This window comes from Dasypus novemcinctus, chromosome 17 (genome assembly GCF_030445035.2).
Source record: "Dasypus novemcinctus isolate mDasNov1 chromosome 17, mDasNov1.1.hap2, whole genome shotgun sequence".
Lineage (NCBI taxonomy): Eukaryota > Metazoa > Chordata > Mammalia > Cingulata > Dasypodidae > Dasypus > Dasypus novemcinctus.
The window spans coordinates 57,828,982-57,849,533 of record NC_080689.1 but is presented as its reverse complement, the minus strand read 5'-3'; the positions used below and the strand labels follow the sequence as shown (position 1 = coordinate 57,849,533).

The 20,552-nt window shown below is 35.7% G+C and overlaps 1 protein-coding gene across 2 annotated transcripts in view; it reads right to left on the bottom strand.

The window, feature by feature from the left end:
* Positions 1-20,552, bottom strand: part of APLF (aprataxin and PNKP like factor) — a 135,109-nt gene that overhangs the window by 39,147 nt on the left and 75,410 nt on the right. For both annotated transcript variants that reach the window (XM_004449192.5, XM_004449194.5), the window contains exons 6-7: positions 18,138-18,322; positions 12,827-13,152 (exon numbers count right to left, since the gene is read on the bottom strand). In XM_004449192.5, coding sequence (XP_004449249.1) covers positions 12,827-13,152; positions 18,138-18,322 — 511 coding nt within the window. The remainder of the gene's footprint in view (positions 1-12,826; positions 13,153-18,137; positions 18,323-20,552) is intronic.

The following is a 20,552-nucleotide window of genomic DNA, read 5'->3' as shown; positions in this document are numbered from 1 at the left end:
TGTCATGCCATGCAGAGGTGGCCCCCGGATAGGGGAACCCCACACGCAAGGAGTGCGCCCCGTAAGGAGAGCCACCCAGCGCAAAAGAAAGTTCAGCCTGCTCAGGAGTGGTGCCGCACACATGGAGAGCTGACGCAGCAAGATGACGCAACAAAAAGAGTCATAGATTTCCTGTGCTGCTGACACGAATAGAAGCGGTCACAGAAGAACAAACAGCAAAGGGACACAGAGAACAGACAGCTGGGGCGGCAGGGGGGGTGGGGGGTGGGGAAGGGAGAGAAATAAATACAAATGAATCTTAAAAAAAAAAGAAAAAAATACAGGGGATTCTCCATTCCCCAAACCCCCCACTTTTCCGATGTCAACAATTTCTTTCACTAGTGAGGTACATTCATTGCAATTGATGAACACATTTTGGAGCACTGCTACATAGCATAGATAATAGTTTACACTCTCTCTCAGTTCATTTGGTAGGTTATGGCAGGATATATAATGGCCAGCACTTGTCCCTGCAATGTCACTCAGGACAACTCCAAGTTCTGAAAATGCCTCCATATTATACCTCTTTTTCCCTCTCCCTGCCTTCAGCAACTCCAGTGGCCATCACTGGTATAACTGATACAATTTCTCCCATTGCTAAAATCACAATAAGTCTATAGTAGAATACCAGTAAGTCCACTCTAGTCCATATTTTATTCCCCAATCCTTAGGGTTCTAGGATGGTTTTGCCCACTCCACCTCTTAATTGAGAGGGGGCTTCGATCCCACATGGCTGATGGACAGGACTCTCCTGCTTGCAGTTGTAGACTCTCTCGGTTCCTTAGAGTGGTGGTTATCCATCCTTACCCTCCTTGTTAGTTGTCCTGGGTGAGTCCAACAAACTGGAGAGGAGTTGTTGTAACTCTGCTGAGGTTCAGGGCCCAGCTGTCTTTGGTCCATTTTTTAAAAAAAGATTTATTTTATTATTTATCCCCTCCCCTCCATTACTACTTGTTTGCTGTCTGCTCTCTGTGTTCATTTGCTGCATGTTCTTCTGTGTCTGCTTGCCTCCCTTTGTTGTGTCATTTTGTTGCACCAGCTCTCTGCGAGCGTGGGCCATCAGCTCTCTGCAGAAGTGGGCAGGCTTGCCTTCACAAGGAGGCCCTGGGAAGCAAACCCAGGGCCTCCCATATAGTAGACGGGAGCCCAATAGGATGTTAAATTTTATCAAATGATTTTCCTGTATTTATTTATTTATTTATTTTTTAAAGATTTATTTATTTATTTAATTTCCCCCCCTCCCCTGGTTGTCTGTTCTCTGTGTCTTTTTGCTGCGTCTTGTTTCTTTGTCCGCTTCTGTTGTCGTCAGCGGCACGGGAAGTGTGGGTGGCGCCATTCCTGGGCAGGCTGCTCTTTCTTTTTCACGCTGGGCGGCTCTCCTCACGGGCGCACTCCTTGCGCGTGGGGCTCCCCCACGCGGGGGACACCCTTGCGTGGCACGGCACTCCTTGCATGCATCAGCACTGCGCATGGGCCAGCTCCACACGGATCAAGGAGGCCCGGGGTTTGAACCGCGGACCTCCCATATGGTAGACGGACGCCCTAACCACTGGGCCAAAGTCCGTTTCCCTTCCTGTATTTATTGATCATTATGATTGTTCTCCTTCAACATGGGAAGATGGTGAGTTATATTAATTGATGCTCAAATATTAAACCAGTCCAGCATTTATAACTGGAATAAATCTAATATTGTTGTGATTGAGTATCCTTTTAATATACAGCTGGAATCAAATAGCTAATATTTTATTTAGAATTTTTGTATCTATATCCTTATAAGATTTTGGCATAAGTTTATGTAGGCTTGATGAAATGAATTGGGAAGTATTTCCTCTCTCCAGAATCTGGAAAAAGTGTTTAAGAATTGAGGGTCTTTTCCCCTTTAATTGTATGGTATAATTAACTGGTGAAGCTATCTGGGCCCATATTTTTCTTTATGGGAACATAATTATAGATTTATTTTTTCAATAGATTAAGAACTATTTTGATTTTGTTTTCTCACTTGTGTCCATTAAGATTTTTTCCTCTGGGAGTTTGTTCATTTCTTCCAAATTTTCAAATTAATTGCGATAAAATTGTACACAATATTGTCTATAATTTTGTTGTTGTTGTTCTTTTTTTATTAATGTGCTTTATTGTTCTATTCCTTCACTATCTTTTTAACATTTGCGAGATTTTTATGTTGTTTCTATTTTCATTCCTGATATGGGTAAACCTCCCACGCCTTCCTTTTTCTCTCTCCTTCTCTTCTTTTTCAGTCTTTCTTGGGCTTATCAATATTATTAACCTTTTTGAAGAAGCAACCTTTGGCTTCTTGATTTTCTCTAAGGCATACCTATTTTCTAATTCATTACTTTCTTCACTCCCTTAAATCTTTTCCTTCTACTTTCTTTGAGTTTAATTTGATGTTCCTTTTCTAATTTCTTAAAAATGGAAGCTTAGATCACTGATTCTCAGTCTTTTTTCTCACATATACATTGAAACTATAAATTTCCCTCTAAGCCAATGTTAGGTACTTAACACAAGATTTAATATATTACATTGCAGTATAACTTAGTTAAAATATTTTCTAATTTCATTGTGGTTTCTTCTTTCATTCATGCATTATTTAGAAGCATATTGTTTAATTTCCAAACATTTAGGGATTTTCTCATTTTAACTGATGATTGATTTTTTAGCTTACTTAAACTGCACTCAGAAATATTGATTTTTGTGTGATTTCAATTCCTTAATTTGTTGATATTCATTCTATGGTTGAGGATATGCTTTATTTTCAGAAGTGTTCCAAAGGTACTCTAAGAGAATGTTTTTCTTCAAGTTCAATGTTGTGTTCTAAATACATCAAATAAGTCTGTCAATAGTTTTATTCAATCTACATTTTAGGAAAGTGGTTGTGGCTCAACTGATAGAGTGTCTGCCTACCATATGGAGGGTCCAGGGTTTGATACCCGGGGCCTCCTGACCTGTGTGGTGAGCTGGCCCATGTGCAGTGCTGCCATGCTCAAGGAATGCCGTGCCAAGCACGGGTGTCCCCACATAGGGGTGCCCCAAGCACAAGGAGTGCACCCCACAAGGAGAGCCATCCTGCGCAAAACAAGCACAGCCCACCCAGTAGTGGCACGGCATACATGGAGAGCTGACACAGCAAGATGACGCAACAACAAAAAAGAGTGACAGTTTCCTGGTGCCACCTGGCAATTCAAGCAGATGCAGAAGAACACACAGCAAATGGACACAGAGAGGAGACAATGGGGGGCGGGGGGGGGGGGGAAGGGATAGAAATAAATAAAATAAATCTTTAAAAGAAAAAAACAAATCTATACTTTACTGATTTTTTAATCTGCTTAGCCTAGGACTTACAGATAGTATATGATGAAACTTATTATAATTGTGGATTTATTTCTACATTTAGTTCTGTCAATTTTTGCTTTCAGGCTGCATTATTAGGTGCATAACAATTTTAGAATTTTCATTTCAACAACTGTTTTATCAGTGTGAATTGTCCCTCTTTATCTGCAGTAATGCCTCTTGCCTTAAATTCTACTTTGTGTGATATTAACTTGCCTATGCATATTCTTCCATGGTTAGAATTTTTATGGTTTACCTGTCTCCAACTTTAAAATTTCAACCTTTATATACCCTTACTTAAGATGTGAGTCTTACAAACAGATTAAGATTTTTTGCATTTTCATCCAGTGCAACAACTATTATCTAATTGGGAGCATTTTATCTCTTTACACATAATGTGACTATTAACAGAGCTGGATTTAACTGTATTATCTAACTATCTTATTATTTCCACTTATTCCATATGTTCTTATGCTACTTTTTCTATCCTTTCTTGCCCTCCTTGGGTTGATTATATTTTTAAAGTATTGCATTTACCCATTTCCATTAGCTTGCTAATTATATAATTACTCTTTCTCTGATGGTTACCCAGTAATTAGAATGTGCATTTTTTACTTTTTAGAATCTAACATAAATTACTCATAATTTTGCAAATATTTCAAAGAATTTAAACACTTTTATTTGCCTTAATCCCTAACCACTATGTGCTTTTTTCATGTATTTTAATTCCACATATATTTTCCATGCCAGAAAAATGGTTTCATAGAATCAATATTCATTTTTATATATTCTCATATTTACCCTTTCCAGTTTTTCCCTATTTCTCCTGTATGCTGTGCTCCCATATAGGGCTACACCTAACTGGGAAACACTGAACTCTACTTTTATTGCCAAAGCCTCAATGAGATTGCCCAAAACTCTGCTTGGCCTCTTAGCCCTCAGTCTGAAGCACTAAAAAAACTAGTAAATGCCACAAGGGGAAAAGAAACCTCAAAGTCCTGGCTGCCTCTGCAGTTCTCTGATGTTTTCAAGCGTAAGAATCCAGCTTTTCTTACTATTCTCAGTGGGTGCTTCATTGTCAACAAGATACTCCGCTTTTACCAGAGATAGAAATCTTATTTTATATACCATTAACTCTTAAATAGTATGTACAGTCTTATACAAATAAAAGCTACAAATTATAATTAAGGTTTAAATTTCTTAAGTGCTAATAAGAGTCATTTTCACCTCTGTTCAATTTTTTAAAATAATTAACCAAGAAAACCATATGCTATTAAACAGAAAAACTATATGGTCCCTAAGCGTAAAATTTCTCAAAATGATTTTTTTTTTTTTTGCAAGCAACAGTTACTACAAAGTTAAATGCTATTTTGTTGTTATTTTGTTTTATAAAGGACTGAAATAAGATGCAATAGCCTCAGGCATGTGGAATATGAAGTGTCTGTTGTTAGAATTGTTGAATATTTGAATCTAAAATTGAGAGCAGAAATCTGTGTTGGAGAAACAGAATTAGGAGGCAATAGTATGACATCAAGGGATTAAATAAGACTACTCTTGAGGAATAATAATCTCTTAAGAGAGACAGAACATGTACATACATAATCGGAAATCAAATGCAATATGAGAAAGAATATGAGGTAAAGACTTCCATAGAATACGTAATAAGCAATCTGGGGGAGAATGAGCATGTTAGAAAAGGATTCAAAGAGGAGTTGAGTGTGAGTAGGGTTTTAGAGCCAGGCAGAGGTAAGAAAAAGAGAACAGTTACGTACAAAGGGAGAAGGGCAGAAAAGATCATGGCAGACCCAAAGAATTATGGCAAATTCAGCATTTTCTAGACCATGCTGAGAAGTCTGGATTTCAACCACTGAAAGATTCTCTACAACACAGTGACAGAGTCAGATTTTGACTCTTTTTATTTTTCCTTAACCAGAGCCCTCAGAAAACAATGACAAATATGAACTTGAGAGAAAGTTTGGAAACTTAGGATATTGTTCACTTGTCCCAGAGAAAAATTATGTTTTGAACTAAAGCAGAGGGGACTTCTGGAAAGAGGGCAGACTAGAAAGACAAGGGACTTTCTTCTCTCATGGAAAAATAGCTAGAGGAGAGGCAAAAATGACCTGGAAAAAAATCTAGGATTTAGGATACCAGGGTAAGACTGAACATCACTCAGAGGAGAGAGGAGCAAAGGAAGAGAATCACAAAGGCAAAACTGTGAGTTAAACACTGCAGCTGCAGATTCCAGCACCTTCTCCCACACTACAGACACTTTTGAATTCTCAGGCCTCGAGCTGGCTGCACAGACAAAGGGGGCCCCTGGGAGCCACCTCCCCAGGAAAGGGGAGAAAGAGGGACATAGGCTAAGGCTTACAAAGCTTTTGACCCATAAAGTTGGTCTGTTGTGTCCCAGGAGCCCTTCAAGGCTGGATGGGGCCCTGCCATTGTTTGCCTTAGGAGCATAGGACTAAAGACATCTGATCTTCTCAATCTCCCCCTGTACTGACTGGGACTGCTTGTTGAAGACACAGAGGGAAATGAAATTACTTCCTACCTGGTTAAAGGGAGGGGGCTGCCAGCAAAGGCTGGAGAATTGGCTCTAAGTTTGAATTACCAGGCTCTTAGCCTCCATGCAGGAACCTCTGTCACATCAGTCCAGTCAGTGTTGGGACAAACACACTCCATTCAGGCATTGAACTGAGGGCTGTAAAAGAGTGTCATATGCTGGTGGACCAAAGACGTGTACATGGGGAAATTAAAACTAAATAAATAAGAGAGGCTTTTTCTAGCCTTTCCAGCTTTCCTACCAAGGCCCTCAGAAACAGGTCTGCAACCTATTACTGGCCCAAGGCCCAGAGATGAACAGGGACAATTCTAAAGACTGAGAACAGGCTAAAGTAAGAATCAAAGAATAGCAGTAACACACAGCCTCCTGCCACTAAAACCCTACAAAAGAGAGAGAAATTGAGCATCTGAGTAAACTCACCACTCTAATCAGATGCCTAAATAGCAGTAAAAAATTACAGGCCATACTAAGAAAATTGGAAGAAAGGGCCCAAGAAAAGGAATATATTAAAGTTCCAGAAGAGATGCAGGATTTGAGACAACTAATCAATGAAATGTGCACAAATTTCCAAAATCAAATTAACGAGTTGAAAGACAATATGGCCAAAAAGATAAAGGACATCAAGAAGACATTTGAAAACCTGAATAAAAAATATCGGAGCTCATGGTAATGAAAGACACGTTAGGTGAGATAAAAAACACATTAGAGGCATACAAGACCAGACTCAAAATGATCAAAGAAAGAATAAGTGATAGAGAAGACAGAACACCAAAATTGAAGAGAGAAAAGAACAGAAAAAAAAGAGAGCAGGGGTTCTGGCAGTTGAATGATAACATGAAATAAAATAACATATGCACCACAGGAGTTCCAGAAGGAGAAGAGAAGGGGAAAGGGGCAGAAACAGTATTTGAGGAGATAATAGTTAAAAATTTTCCCAACTGAGATGAAAGAAACATACCCGTGTGTCCAAGAAGTGTAACGTATTTCAATCAGAATAAATCCGAATAGACCTACTCCAAGACAGAATGTCAAACATCAGAATGTCAAACGTCAAAGATAAAGAGACAATTTTGAGAGCAGCAAGGGAGAAGCAAACCATCATACACAAGGGATGCCAAGTAAGATTTAGTGCAGATTCCTCATCAGAAACCATGGAGGCAAGAAGATAGTGGTATGATACAGTTAGGATGATAAAATAGAAAAACTGCCAGCCAAGAATTCTTTATGCAGTAAAACTATACTTGGAATATGAAGGTGAGTTTAAAACATTCACAAACAAACAGAAACTAAGAGAGTACATAAAAAAAAGAATCCACCTTTGCAGAAAATATTAAAGAAAGCCTTAGAACCTGAAAGAAAAAGACAGGAGAGAGAGGCTTGGAGGAGAATATAGAAGAAAGAATAGCAAAAAGGGTAACCAAAAGAATAAAAAGATAGGACATATAATAACCAAAGAATAAAATGGTGGAAGTAAATAATGCATTTACAGTAATATCATTGAATGTGAATGGATTAAACTCCCCAATTTAAAGATATAGGCTGCGGAGTGGATGTAGCTCAGTGGTTGAGTGCTTGTTTCCCATGTACAAGGTCCTGGGTTTAATCCCCAGTACCTCCTTAAAAAAAAAAAGATATAGGCTGACAGAATGGATTAAAAAAAATGAGCATTTCATATGCTGCTTACAAGAGACTTGCCTTAGACCCAGGGATACAAACTTGCCTTAGACCCAGGGATACTTTTTCAGTAAGTGAAAAAGTTGGAAAAAGATACTCCATGCAAATAGTAATCATGAAAGGGCAGAGATAACTATACTAATATCAGAAAAAACAGACTTTAAATGTAAAAATGTTGTAAGATACACAGAAGGCCATTATATACTAATAAAAGAGACAAAGAGCAGGAAGAAATGACCATCATATATATCTATGCACCTAACCAGGGTGCCCCAGAATACCAAAGACAAACTTGAGTAAAACTGAAGGAGAAATAGATATTTCTATAATAATAGATGGAGACTTTAACACACCACTCACATCATTAGATAGAACAACTAGACAGAAGGTCAACAAAGAAACAGAGAACTTGAACAATGTGATAAATGAGCTAGACCTAACAGACATATACAGAACATTGCACCCTAACTCAGTGGATTATACATTCTTTTCAAGTGCCCATGGCTCTTTCTCCAGGACAGACCATGTTAGGGCACAATGCAGCTCTCAATAAATATAAAAAGACTGAAATTATACAAAGCATCTTCTTAGATCATAATGGAATGAAACTGGAAATCAATAATAGACAGGAAAGAGGTAGATTCGCAAATGTGCGGAGGGAGGCTAAACAACACACCTAAATCATCAGTGGGTCAAAGAAGAAATTGCATGTGAAATTAGCAATATATTGAGATGAATGAAAATAATAAAACAACTAATAAAAATTTTTGGGATACAGCAAAGGCAGTCTTGAGAGGGAAATTTATAGCCCTAAACACCTACATTAAAAAAGAAGAGCTAAAATCAAAGATCTAACTGAACAACTGGAGAAACTAGAAAAAAGAACAGCACACTATTCCAAAAGCAAGCAGAAAGAAAGAAATAATAAAGACTAGAGTAGAAATAAATGAAATTGAGAACAAAAAGAAAAAACACAGAGAAAAATCAACAAAACCAAAAACTGGTTCTTGAAAAGATCAATAAAATTGACAAACCACTAGCTAGACTAACAAAGAAAAAGAGAGAGAAGATGCAAATAAATACAATCATTAATGAAAGGGGGGAAGTTACAATTGAACCCACAGAAATAAAAAGAATCATAAGAGGATATTATGAGAAACTGTATGCCGACAAACTAGACAGCCTAAATGAAATGGACAAATTCCTAGAAATGCACAAACTTCCTATACTGACACTACAAAAACTTAACAAACCAATCACATTCAAAGACATTGAAACAGTCATCAAGAATCTCCCAACAAAGAAAAGCCCAGGATCAAATGACTTCACAATTAAATTCTACCAAACATTCTGAGAAGATATAACACAAATCCTATTTAAACTCTTCCAAAAAAATTGAACCCAAAACATTTCATGAAGCCAACATCACCCTAATATCAAAGCCAGATAAAGACACTACAAGAAAAGAAAATTTCACACCAATCTCTCTAATGAACACAGATGCAATAATTCTCAACAAAATACTTGCAAATAGAATCCAAAAGCACATCAAAGGACTTATACATCACAACCAAGTTGGGTTTATTTCTGGTATGCCAGGCTTGTTCAACATAAAAAAAAAAAAAAAAAAATCAGTGTAATATACCACATTAACAAATTGAAGGAAAAAAACCCACATGATCATCTTGATCAATGCAGAGAAGGCATTTGACAAAATCCAGCATCCTCTCTTGATAAAAACAATTTGAAAGACAGGAATGGAAGGAAAATTTCTCAATGTGATAAAATCATATATGAAAAACCCACAATCAACACTGTACTCAATGGGGAAAAGTTGAAACCTTTTCTTCTAAGATCAGGAACAAGTCAAGGATGCCCATTGTCACCACTGTTACTCAGCATTGTAGTAGAAGTTCTAGCTAGAGCAATTAGACAAGAAAAAAAAATTAAAGGCATCCAAATAGGAAAAGAGGAAGTAAAATTTTCACTATTTGCAGATGACATGATCCTATATTTAGAAAATTCTGAAATGTCTATGACAAAGCTACTGGGGCTTAAACAAGTTCAGCAAATTGGCAGGATACAAGGTTAACCTGCAAAAACCAATGTTTCTGTACATGAGTATTAAACACTCTGAGGAGGAAATCAAGGAAAAAATTCCATTTCCTATAGCAACAAAAAGACTCAAATACCTAGGAACGAATTTAACCACAAAAGTACAGGACCTATAGGCAGAAAACTATAAAATAATGCTAAAAGAAATAATTGAAGACCTAAACAAATGGAAAGACATTGTGTGTTCATGGATTGGAAGATAAAATATTGTGATGATGTCAGTCTTACCCTAACTGATACATAGATTCAGTGCAATACCAATCAAAATTCCAACAGCCTACTTAAAAAGAAATAGAAAAGGCAATTATCAAATTCATTTGGAAGGGAAAGTACACCCGAATAGTCAGTGGAATAGAAGAGTCCAGAAAGAAACCCTCAATTCTATGGCCAACTGGTTTTTAACAAACCTATGAAGTTCATATTGATGGGACAAGACAATCTTTTCAACAAATGGTGCTAGGAGAACTGGATATCTATAATCCAAAGAATGAAAGACAGAGATCTCACTCCCTATACAACAATCAACTCAAAATGGACCAAAGACCTAAATATAAAATCCAGAATCATAAAACTACTAAATGAAAATATAGGAAAGCACCTTAAATACCTTGTGGTAGGTGATGGTTTCTTTGACCTTACACCCAAAGCATGCACGACAAAAGAAAAAATAGGTAAGTGGGACCTCCTCAAAATTAAACACTTTTGTACCTCACAGGACTTTGTCAAATGGATAAAAAGGCAGCCAACTCAATGGGAGAAAATATTTGGAAATCACATGTCTAATAAGGGCTTAATATCTATGATATATAAAGATGCTACAACTCAATGATAAAAAGACAAATGACCCGATTAAAAATTGGGCAAAAGACTTGAATAGACATTTTTCTAAAGAAGAAATACAAATGGCAAAAAAAAAAAAAACCCAAAAATAACCATGAAAAAATGGTCAACATCACTAGTGATTATAGAAATGCAAATCAAAACTACAATGGAATATAATTTCACACCTATCAGAATGGTGACTGTTAAAGAAAACAGAACTACAAGTGCTGGAGAGGATGTGGAGAGATAGGACCCTTATTCTCAGTTGGTGAGAATGTAGAATGGTACAGCCACTGTGGAGGACTGTTTGGCAGATCCTGAAGAAGCTGAATATAGATTTGCCACAAGGCCTGGCAATATTGCTATTGGGTATATACCCAGAAGAATTGAGAGCAATGACACGAACAGACATCTACACACCAATGTTCACAGTGGCATTATGTACGACTGCCGAAAGATGGAAACGGCCCAGGTGTCCATCAACTGATGAACAGATAAACGAACTGTGGTATATTCACACGATGGAATATGATGAAACTGTAAGAAGAAATGAAGTTATAAAGCATGGATGAACCTGGAGAACATTTTGTTGAGTGAAGCAAGCCAGATACAAAAGGACAAATACGTATGATTGGCGCTACTATGAACTAAATATATTGTATAATTTTATAGAGTTACTAGTTTGAATATGGGTTGCCAGAAAATAGAATGAGTTTAAAGAATGGAAAGCTGATGGTTAATTTGCACAGAATTGGTAAAAAGGATGTGTGTTAATTTTTGTAAATGAATAGAAAAGGTGAAAGCCCAACATAATGTCTGTAATTAGCAGTACTATTAGGTAGGTATGAAACAGGTTAAGGGGAAAGTCTAAGGTCATATATAATACTAAAAGGAAAGATAAAAAATGTAATATGTAACTGTATAGCATAGTAAAACCACATGTAAAATATGAATATGGGTAAAATTGCATATACAAGACTTTTTCTTTGAAATTGAACAGATATATGTTAACAGTATAACTATCAGACAAAAAAATTAAACTAAGTGAACTAAAGCAGTGGCATTGAAACTGGGGATAAAATATATTTAAATGATATTTGTAATGTACATATATAATGAGAATTGAAAATACATTATTTTCCCCTTTGTTACAAATATAAACACTTTGGTGGTAAATATTTCTCAGATATTAATTATGAATATAAAAAATCGTGCAAAATTAAAATAACTATTTATAAGCTAGGACTGATTAAAACTAACATGTATTATCAAATATGAATGAATTCATTATGATCTTGATAAAGCATTCCATCACCTTTACCAAAGACAAATTACAATATTGAATGCCAAACAGGATTTTTAAAAACCCAAACTAATACAAAGTGTATATATTTCTATTCTACAAGTTTATATGTAAATGTATACTTAAGGCCATTGAAAAAAGACAAAAATTGAACCTAAATACATAGATTAGTTGAAATAGAAAAAAGTGATTATATAAAGGACTAAAATGACAATTCATTTTTAAAAAGAGATAGTATGAATGTGAAAGTAACAGAATGTGTGATGTAAATATATTTGCACAGAAGCCAGCAAATTCTATTATAATATATTGGTAAGATATTTGGTTTGATAGTTGTAAATAAGGCTGTGTAATAAATAGGCAACTACTATAAACATAATGAAACTAAAGCCTAGAACTAAGGGATTATAATTTGAATTCACAAAATATGAAATTAGAGCACATAGTCCAATGTAATCAAATGAAGTAAGTACAGGAATGACCAATCAAACCAAGAAAAACATAGTCAATTGTTTTACAAGAAACCAAGGTGATTCAAAAGCACTATATGTATATATATAGATATATAAAGGATAAAGGAAAACTTAGGCACAGTTTGTTAAACACAACCTAAAATTTTCTTGATAGTTATACACTATACAGAAACTACTTATAAGGCTCTCTAATCTCTAAAACTTTGAAAAAGCAAGTATTTAGTTTTGAGTGATTCAGTTTTCAAGTCTGGACTCTCCAGTATTCAGGTCCTTGCATTAGACCTCATGGCGACATAGAAAACATTATATTCCTTAAAAGCCTCTAGCAGGATTTGATAGAATGAATAGTGACAGAGCACAAACCAGTAAAAGCCTGATAAAGCTTTTACTCTTACAAGCCATTGGCTTTTAATACACTATAGCATACATCTACATAGCTGCATGCTATTGAAATAATGGAATTACACTCCACCTATAATTTATTTTTACCTGTAGCAATTTGCCCCATACATGCAGGATGTCCTCCTGACCTTGTTTTCTTCAGAACCTTGTGGAACTGAAACAGTCGGCTTTTCATGTAAAGTTTCATTAGAGTGATCATGATTAGACTCAGGATGAGAACCTTGAGACTCATTGTCTAATGACTTGCCTTGGCCACTCAAACAACTTGTTGCCTCATCTTTTTTATCTGATGTTACTTTAGCAACAATTCTGTGTTCTGAAACCCTACCCAGTTCCTTTCTCGATGTATTAGTCTTCAAATTATTTACATCAGTGTTACTTAATGTGATTGCAGAAAATGACTGTGGTACTTCCTATAAAACAAATCAGAAATAAATGAAATATTTTTACAAATAATACATGAATTTAAGCTCAAAAGCTTGCAATTACAAGATTAGTGCTATATGCATATTTTAATAAAAGTTTACATTTAAAAAACCTCAAGACTCACATTTTAAAGTTATTAAAAATTATCACTATCTCCTATTTTTCCAATTTGATCATCTTTTTAAAATTGCAGTTGTTAGAAAATGAATTTATAATTTTATCAAACCTCTACAATCATGTCAAACATGCAATGGAAAATTACCAGAAAAATACTAATGAAAACATTAGAGAAGATAACATTTGCTTTCATTTGAATATTCTTTCCTTAAAAACCTTCTAGGATCTTAAATTTCACTGTTCAACAGTATGTCATGCTTTTACCATGCATTGTCCATATACTTTCTTATAAGAGACTACAATACATTTCAACCCTCTAAATGTAATATTTTTATAGCTGAATGATAAAACTGCTCCTCCCTTACAGAAAAATTTTGCACGAAGCTCTTAAAGGCCAACTAGGAAACAAATATGATTCATTTGAGGTAATCTGAATAAACTTTTCAATTTAACCTATTAAAGATGCTATGAACCAAGTAAATATTCTCATTAGCATTGCTGAACCTTTTAAATTTGCACTTACCACTAGCACAAAGGGCAAACCAAGTAGCCTATTAAAAATGACCTCTTAAAATTGTATCTATTTCCTATGGAGTGGAAATACTGCTCAGAAAAAAAACCTCATCCTCCTGGATCCATGTTCAGCCACACCCTTTTCAGCAAAGGGTTGTTGAGTTTCACCCTCATAGGAGTTCAGTCCTCTGGGGACTCACTTCAGTCCTCCCAAAAGCTCAGGGAGGTCCCTGATAGAGCTGCTTCTTGACCTAGTCTCAGGACACAGGATGGGCTGAGAGTTTTTCAAATCATCAATTTCTGATTCCTTTGTGCTTAAGAGTTTAATTGGCAGGTTATTCTTTTTTTATTTTTAAAGAATATGTATATTATATCAAAAATATAGGAGATTCCCATATACTCCATACCCACATACACACTTTCCCACAATAACAACACCTTTCATTAATGTGGTACATTTGTTAAAATTGTTGAACACATATTGAAGCACTGTTACTAACCGTGGACCACAGTTTGCATTAGAGTTAAACTCTGTCATACAATTTGGTAGGCTATGACAAAATATATAATGGCCTGTATCCGTCATTGCAGTGTTATGCAGGACAATTCCATTCTCCCAAAAGTGGCTCCATGTTACACCTATTCTTCCCTCTGGTGGCCGCTGCCCTTATATCAATTATACAAGTTCTTCCATTGCTAGAATAATAAGTCCATCAAGAGGTGGAGTCTATTTCCCTTCCCCTTGAATCAAGGCTGTCTAGGTGTAATGGCTAATTTCGTGTGTCAATTTTGGCTAGTATATGGTATGCAATTGTTTGATCAAGCAAGCACTGGCCTGATTGTTACTGTGAGGGTATTTCATAGATGGATTTGCATCTATAATCAGTTAACTGTACCAATGGCTGCTTACATCTATAATAAACAAGGGAGATTGCCCTTAGCAAGCTATGTGGAGAGTCTCCTCATCAAACCAGTGGGGGGTCTTAAAAGCTAGAACTAAGGATTACAGAAATCAAAAAGAACTTCTGCCTCAAGTTCAGTCAGCTAGCTTCTCCAAAGGAATATGGACTTCCCAAACTTCAAAATCACCTTTAATGGAATTTTCTGGTTTGTGGCCTACAGAGTTCAGATTACAGAGCTCACAGCCAGCTCCCATGGTAGCATGAGCCAATTCCTCACAATAAATCCATCCCACACACTCTCTCAAGTGTTTCTGGAGAACACTGACTAATATACCAGGTCACTTACTCTAATAGAATGGAGCAGAAATGACATTGTACCAATTCCAGCCCTAGGTCTTAGGAGACCTGACAGCTTCCATTTCCATCTGCTTGGGATCCAATTGTCAGGAAAAAGTGCTCAGTCTAGGTTGCTTAAGGGTAAATGGAGAGTGGGGAGGTCAGCCAGCCCCTAGCCATTCCCATCAACCCTTGCTGTGAATCAAACATATGAGTGAAGTCATCTTGGAGGTTCTAGCCTCAACTGAGTCCCAGGCTGAAGACAGCCCAGCAGACACTGCCTGGAGCAAAAGAACTGCCTAACTGACCTCAGACAACCGATGGAATCATAAGAGATATTAAATCATTGTGGTTTTAAGCCACTAAGAGCTGAAGCAGCTTATTTCAGCAATAGCTAATAAACATTACAATACTATTTTACTTAAGTAGTTTCAGTTAGGCTTCCTTCTGTCACAAGAGTTCTAGTTAGATAAAGAAAAGAAGTATCATTCTTCTCTTTAAAGTTAATCAATTCAAACACCCTCAAACTTTCATATCCAAATTAGATATTACATAACTGGGAAGGAGATGCAGGCAGAAAGGCATAAGAAAACTGATTTTTAAAAAATATGATGGGTGTGCCACAATGATAGGGGAGGTTGTTGGTGTGGGAGGCTGGAGGTATACAGGAACCTCTTATGTTTTTTTAATGTACCCTTTTTATGATATATGTACCTTCAAAAAAATACAATTTACAAAAATGATGGGGGTAAGGGGTACAGAATGGGTTATATAGAAACCCCTTATTTTTTTTTAATGTAATGTTCTGGGTGATCTATTAATTTTAATTTTAAAAATGTGTTTAAAAATATGGACTATTTGAGAGCAATTATTTTCATAATCAGAAGTTACTAGAATCACACCTCTTGTAGACAGTCTAGTGTAATGTGGTTGGAAAAAAACCATCACTCTACCTGAAATGAGAATATGTCACTTTGTGGTCCAAGGTCACTATCTGTAAGACCTTGAGCCTCAAGACAATATTAGACTATATAGGTAGCTCTCAAGTTTGACTGCACATTAAAATGGGGAGGGTTTATTTAAAATCATACCGATGCACAAGCCCCATCCCAGACCAACACAAACAGAATCTCAGAGAAAGGGCCCAGTAGGGGGATGGTGACTTCTGCCCCCTCTATCCTTACTCCAGTCCTTTCTTCCTTTCCAGGGGAATGTGATTGGTTCTTTCCAAGTAAACTGACCCAAGTCTATTCTGCAGGCCTGGCCAAACTATTCTTATAATTGGCAATACTAGACAGGTGGTCAAGTTGCTTGTTTTCTCTCACATATGCTCTGCACATAACCATCTTTTCTGCACTAGCTGCTTGCCAGTGTTAAGATAAAAAAATGGATGGGGAGGAATGTAAAATATGAATCATAGTCAGTGGTAATAGTCTGATGATGTTCTTTAATAATCTGTAACAAATGTTCCACAACAATGCAAGGTGTTGGTGGAGGGGTAACATATGGGTATTCTGCACATTATGCATGATTGTTTTGTAAGCTCACTACTTCTTTAATTGAAAATATATATTAAAATAAAAATCTGGGTGAAGATGGAGGGTGAGGTTTCAAAAGGCCTTCCCAGGTTTTTAGTCAAAAGTCATGTGCTCTGGCTCTGCATTAACAGAGAGCCTTGTATGAAGGATTATGACACCTTAGCCTTGTTTCTCTTGTGCTATGATAGGTGACTTTCTCCCTCAGAAACCACAAGGGGAGGAAAAGCAATTGGTCAAGTAGAGCTCAGGCATTCTTGAGACCTGGCTGTGATACTTCCTTGATGTCAACAAAACATCACAAATATTTCGATTATCTTGGCTCTATCTATTTTATCCCTCTACATTCTGACAAACATTATTGATTGGGATAAACATAGTAAAATATGTATTCCAGATTTTCACCTGAAGAAAATTATAATTTGTTTTTTGAAAAAAAATGGCAAAATCATATCAATATGTTCAGGGTTCAGATAGTATAGCACATCTGGTCCAAAGTGTAATATAAGTTTAATTTTATTTTAAATAAGTTTTTTTTTTGGCCAATTTTTATAAACAAGAAAACAATGTTTTATTTTCATTTGCTAAACTTGACTCCACATGTAAGCAAAGGAGTTGAGTCTATAGCAACTAGACCCTACTTCTCTACCTGGAAGAGGAGATCCAGTGAGAAGCCAGTTTTTCTCTGATGAAAGTGAAGGAAGTATGAGGACCACTGTAAAAGATCTGATCTCTGGGATAAGAACAGGCATTTCAATCATTCTAGTGCATGCTATTCTAAGTTCGATCTTACTCCTTTAGTGCTCCCTGAGTCCAAAAAGATGGGGACCCACCAGAGCTCAGCCATGGTCTACAAGAATCATTAAAACTGCATAATCTTAAGCCTTTCTCTCCTGAGAAGAAAAATGCCTGATCTTTCTGCCCTGGGGTCAGGGGTGGTGTCGGCACTGGGCAAGATGGACAACTCCTAACTTTTCTCTCTCTCTTTCTCTTCTCTCTTTCCATGCATCCAATAAATAAGCCTCTTTTTCTTTAACTACCTGACGTCAAAGAATGTGTTATTCAGCCAAACCCATTCTGATGAGTTAGCAAAAACTGAGAGGAAGAGAGGTCTATAAATATTGAAATTAGCCCAGAAATGATCCTGTACCATCTATTAACAACTACTTCATCATTTATTCTTCTCTTCAAACACAGCAAGAAAGAGGTAGTTTCGTGTGGTCTAGGAATGACCAAAGGAATAGACAAAATCAGGTTTTACAATAAGAAATAGGGTTGAAATCAGACTGGAGGTATCAAATTGTGACCACGGTCAAGAGGTCTCCATTTTTTTTTTCAGTCTGAAAATTTCTAAATCAAATACCTTTATTTACTACATTTAAAATACCACATTAAAGATCAGCTTCAGTGAGGGGAAAAAAAACTTGAGCTAGGTTTCATTTAAATATACTCAATAATAAAAAGCAGTTTTGTTTGTCCTTACTGAATTATAGCATATAATCAATCCCTATCCAGAACTCCGGATAAAGAGACAAGCAAATACTTAATTAAAAAAACAAACAAACACACCTTGGATGAAATGACAGATTCCTCTTGAACAGCATTTTTGTACTTTTTTCCTAGGTCTTGCTCTGCAGATGTACTTTCTGAATTTCCTGATGAAATCAATCGCTTCCTTCCTTGATGTGTTATGTTTACTTGTGTTTTATCTTGGCAGATTCCTTCTTTTCCATCTCCCTGGACTACATCATTATCTTAAACACACAAAAACACACAAAAAGAAAAAGAAAAACTATCTGCAGTATCTTACAATACCATAACAATACCAAAAAAAAAAACAACAAAAAAAACCCAAAAGGATAAAGAGCAAATAAAATTAAATTTCCATTTATATTAACACCAACTTAAAAACCCTTATTTCCAAATCCCCAAAAGTATTAAGTGCCACAATGGCCAAAACCTCCAGCCTAGAGTCAGCCAAGTCAAGTGTGTTCTACTTGCTAATTGTTTCATGTCACCTGTCTGAACCTTGGCTCCTCATCTGGAAAATGGGAATAATAACAACAACTCATAGAGTTATTAGAAGAAGTAAATGTGGCAAGATATAAATTATCTAGTGAAGTACCTGGTATATGCTACTTATCATATGTCTGAATAAATGAATTATGAACATAAATGGAACTTGTCCAAGGATTCCCTTGAGAGCTTAGACATATATGTAAGGCAATCTGTAGTTATAATTCCAATGTTCTAAAATAGGGACTAACAATCTTTCTCTGTAAAAGGCCCAAGAGCAAATATTTTAACCTTTGTGGGAAATAAAGCATAAGTCCTAACTACCTAACTGCCTTTGCAGCATGAAAGCAGTCACAGACAATACATAAATGAATGAGGAGAGCTGTGCTTCAGTAAAACTTTATTTGCAAAAACAGGCAGTGGACTGCATTTGGCCTATAGGCTGTTGTTTGCTCACCCTATTCTAAGGGATTTTTAAGCAATCTGAGATAATACTCCTTTAAGTTCAAAAAAGATATATTAATAGAATACTGTTCATATTATCAAACAGGAAAATCAATTGAGCCATAACAAAAATAATGTATTTATCAATGGAAATTTATGAATAAATTATTTCAGTAACTAAGCTTTTCCTAAAATATTTAAATATTCATCATGAATCTAAATTAGAAAGTATTTCATTTTAGAAACTGTCAGAAATAGGACTCAATAGGACTGTACACTTGGTTGCAGCAAATGATGAAATACTACAATACAGTTATAAATTCTCAACTAAGGGGGAAAATGAAGCAATGGTATTGCTTACCATGCAAAAAAAACTATTGACTGTAAATTGAATAAGACATGGCTTCTGCCCAAATGGTAATTTACAACATTCCAAGCTTTAAGTGTCACATATGTATATAGGACACTAAAGTTAAAAATTTATATATTTGAAAATATTCAGTTCTTCAAAATACTAAATTCTCTACTACATATTCCTCTAAGAACCAGAGCTAATTTCTTTTTACTTAGGAAGTAAGTAAAAAGAAGAAATTTTGACATTGTTTTTAAAATGTTCTACACACATATACACACACACACACACAGAGTTATTCACAAAAAAGTATACAAAATAAAGATTACTTGGCTCCCAACAATCTTTATATGTTATATACTAAATATTTCTCTAAATCCAGAATAGATAGAGATAAATGAAGGAAATATAAAAGGAATTGCACTTATATGAGCTGATACACTAATACTATATGATAGCTCAACTATATGCATATGTCACTTAAATATATATCCACCCAATCTTACCTTCCAGAGGAACAACTTCTAACAGCTATATTAACAATTTGATGTACATCCTTCTCAAATTTTTCCTAAGTTTAAGCAAACATATCTATAAGTATATATATATTAACACACACACAGCTAAAAGCAGAAATGCTATTATTTCTGTGGTACAAATTGAATTGGAATTTCTTGATCAAAGTGTGTTGAATATTTAAAAACTTAAGAGATACTGCAAATGACTTAAAAATGTTATATTAATTTATACTTCCAGCAATAAAATTCAAAAATATTCATTTCTGCCAGCACTGGATGCTATTAATTCCTTAAAATTTGATGAGCTTTATGAACAAAAAAATGTTACCTGCTTGTATTAATCATATTTTTTTGTCTGTTAATATGGTCATCTATTTATTGGTTACTTGTCTTGAATTCATCATAGTCAGTAACCTACAATGCCCAAAATTTGTACTAAGTTTTTACCTTTTTATTGTTACTTTGTAAACACTTTTTCACAACTTTCTATCTCTTGTAAATGTGGCAGATACTATCTTTAAATCTATTGTTTACCAGTGTGATATTTGCCTCTGACTTTTTTTATAGTGTCTTTCACATATAATTTTTTCAGTTTTACCTAGAAAAATCTATTGATTTTTCCCTATAGTTTCTGGGCTCACTATCATCTTAAGA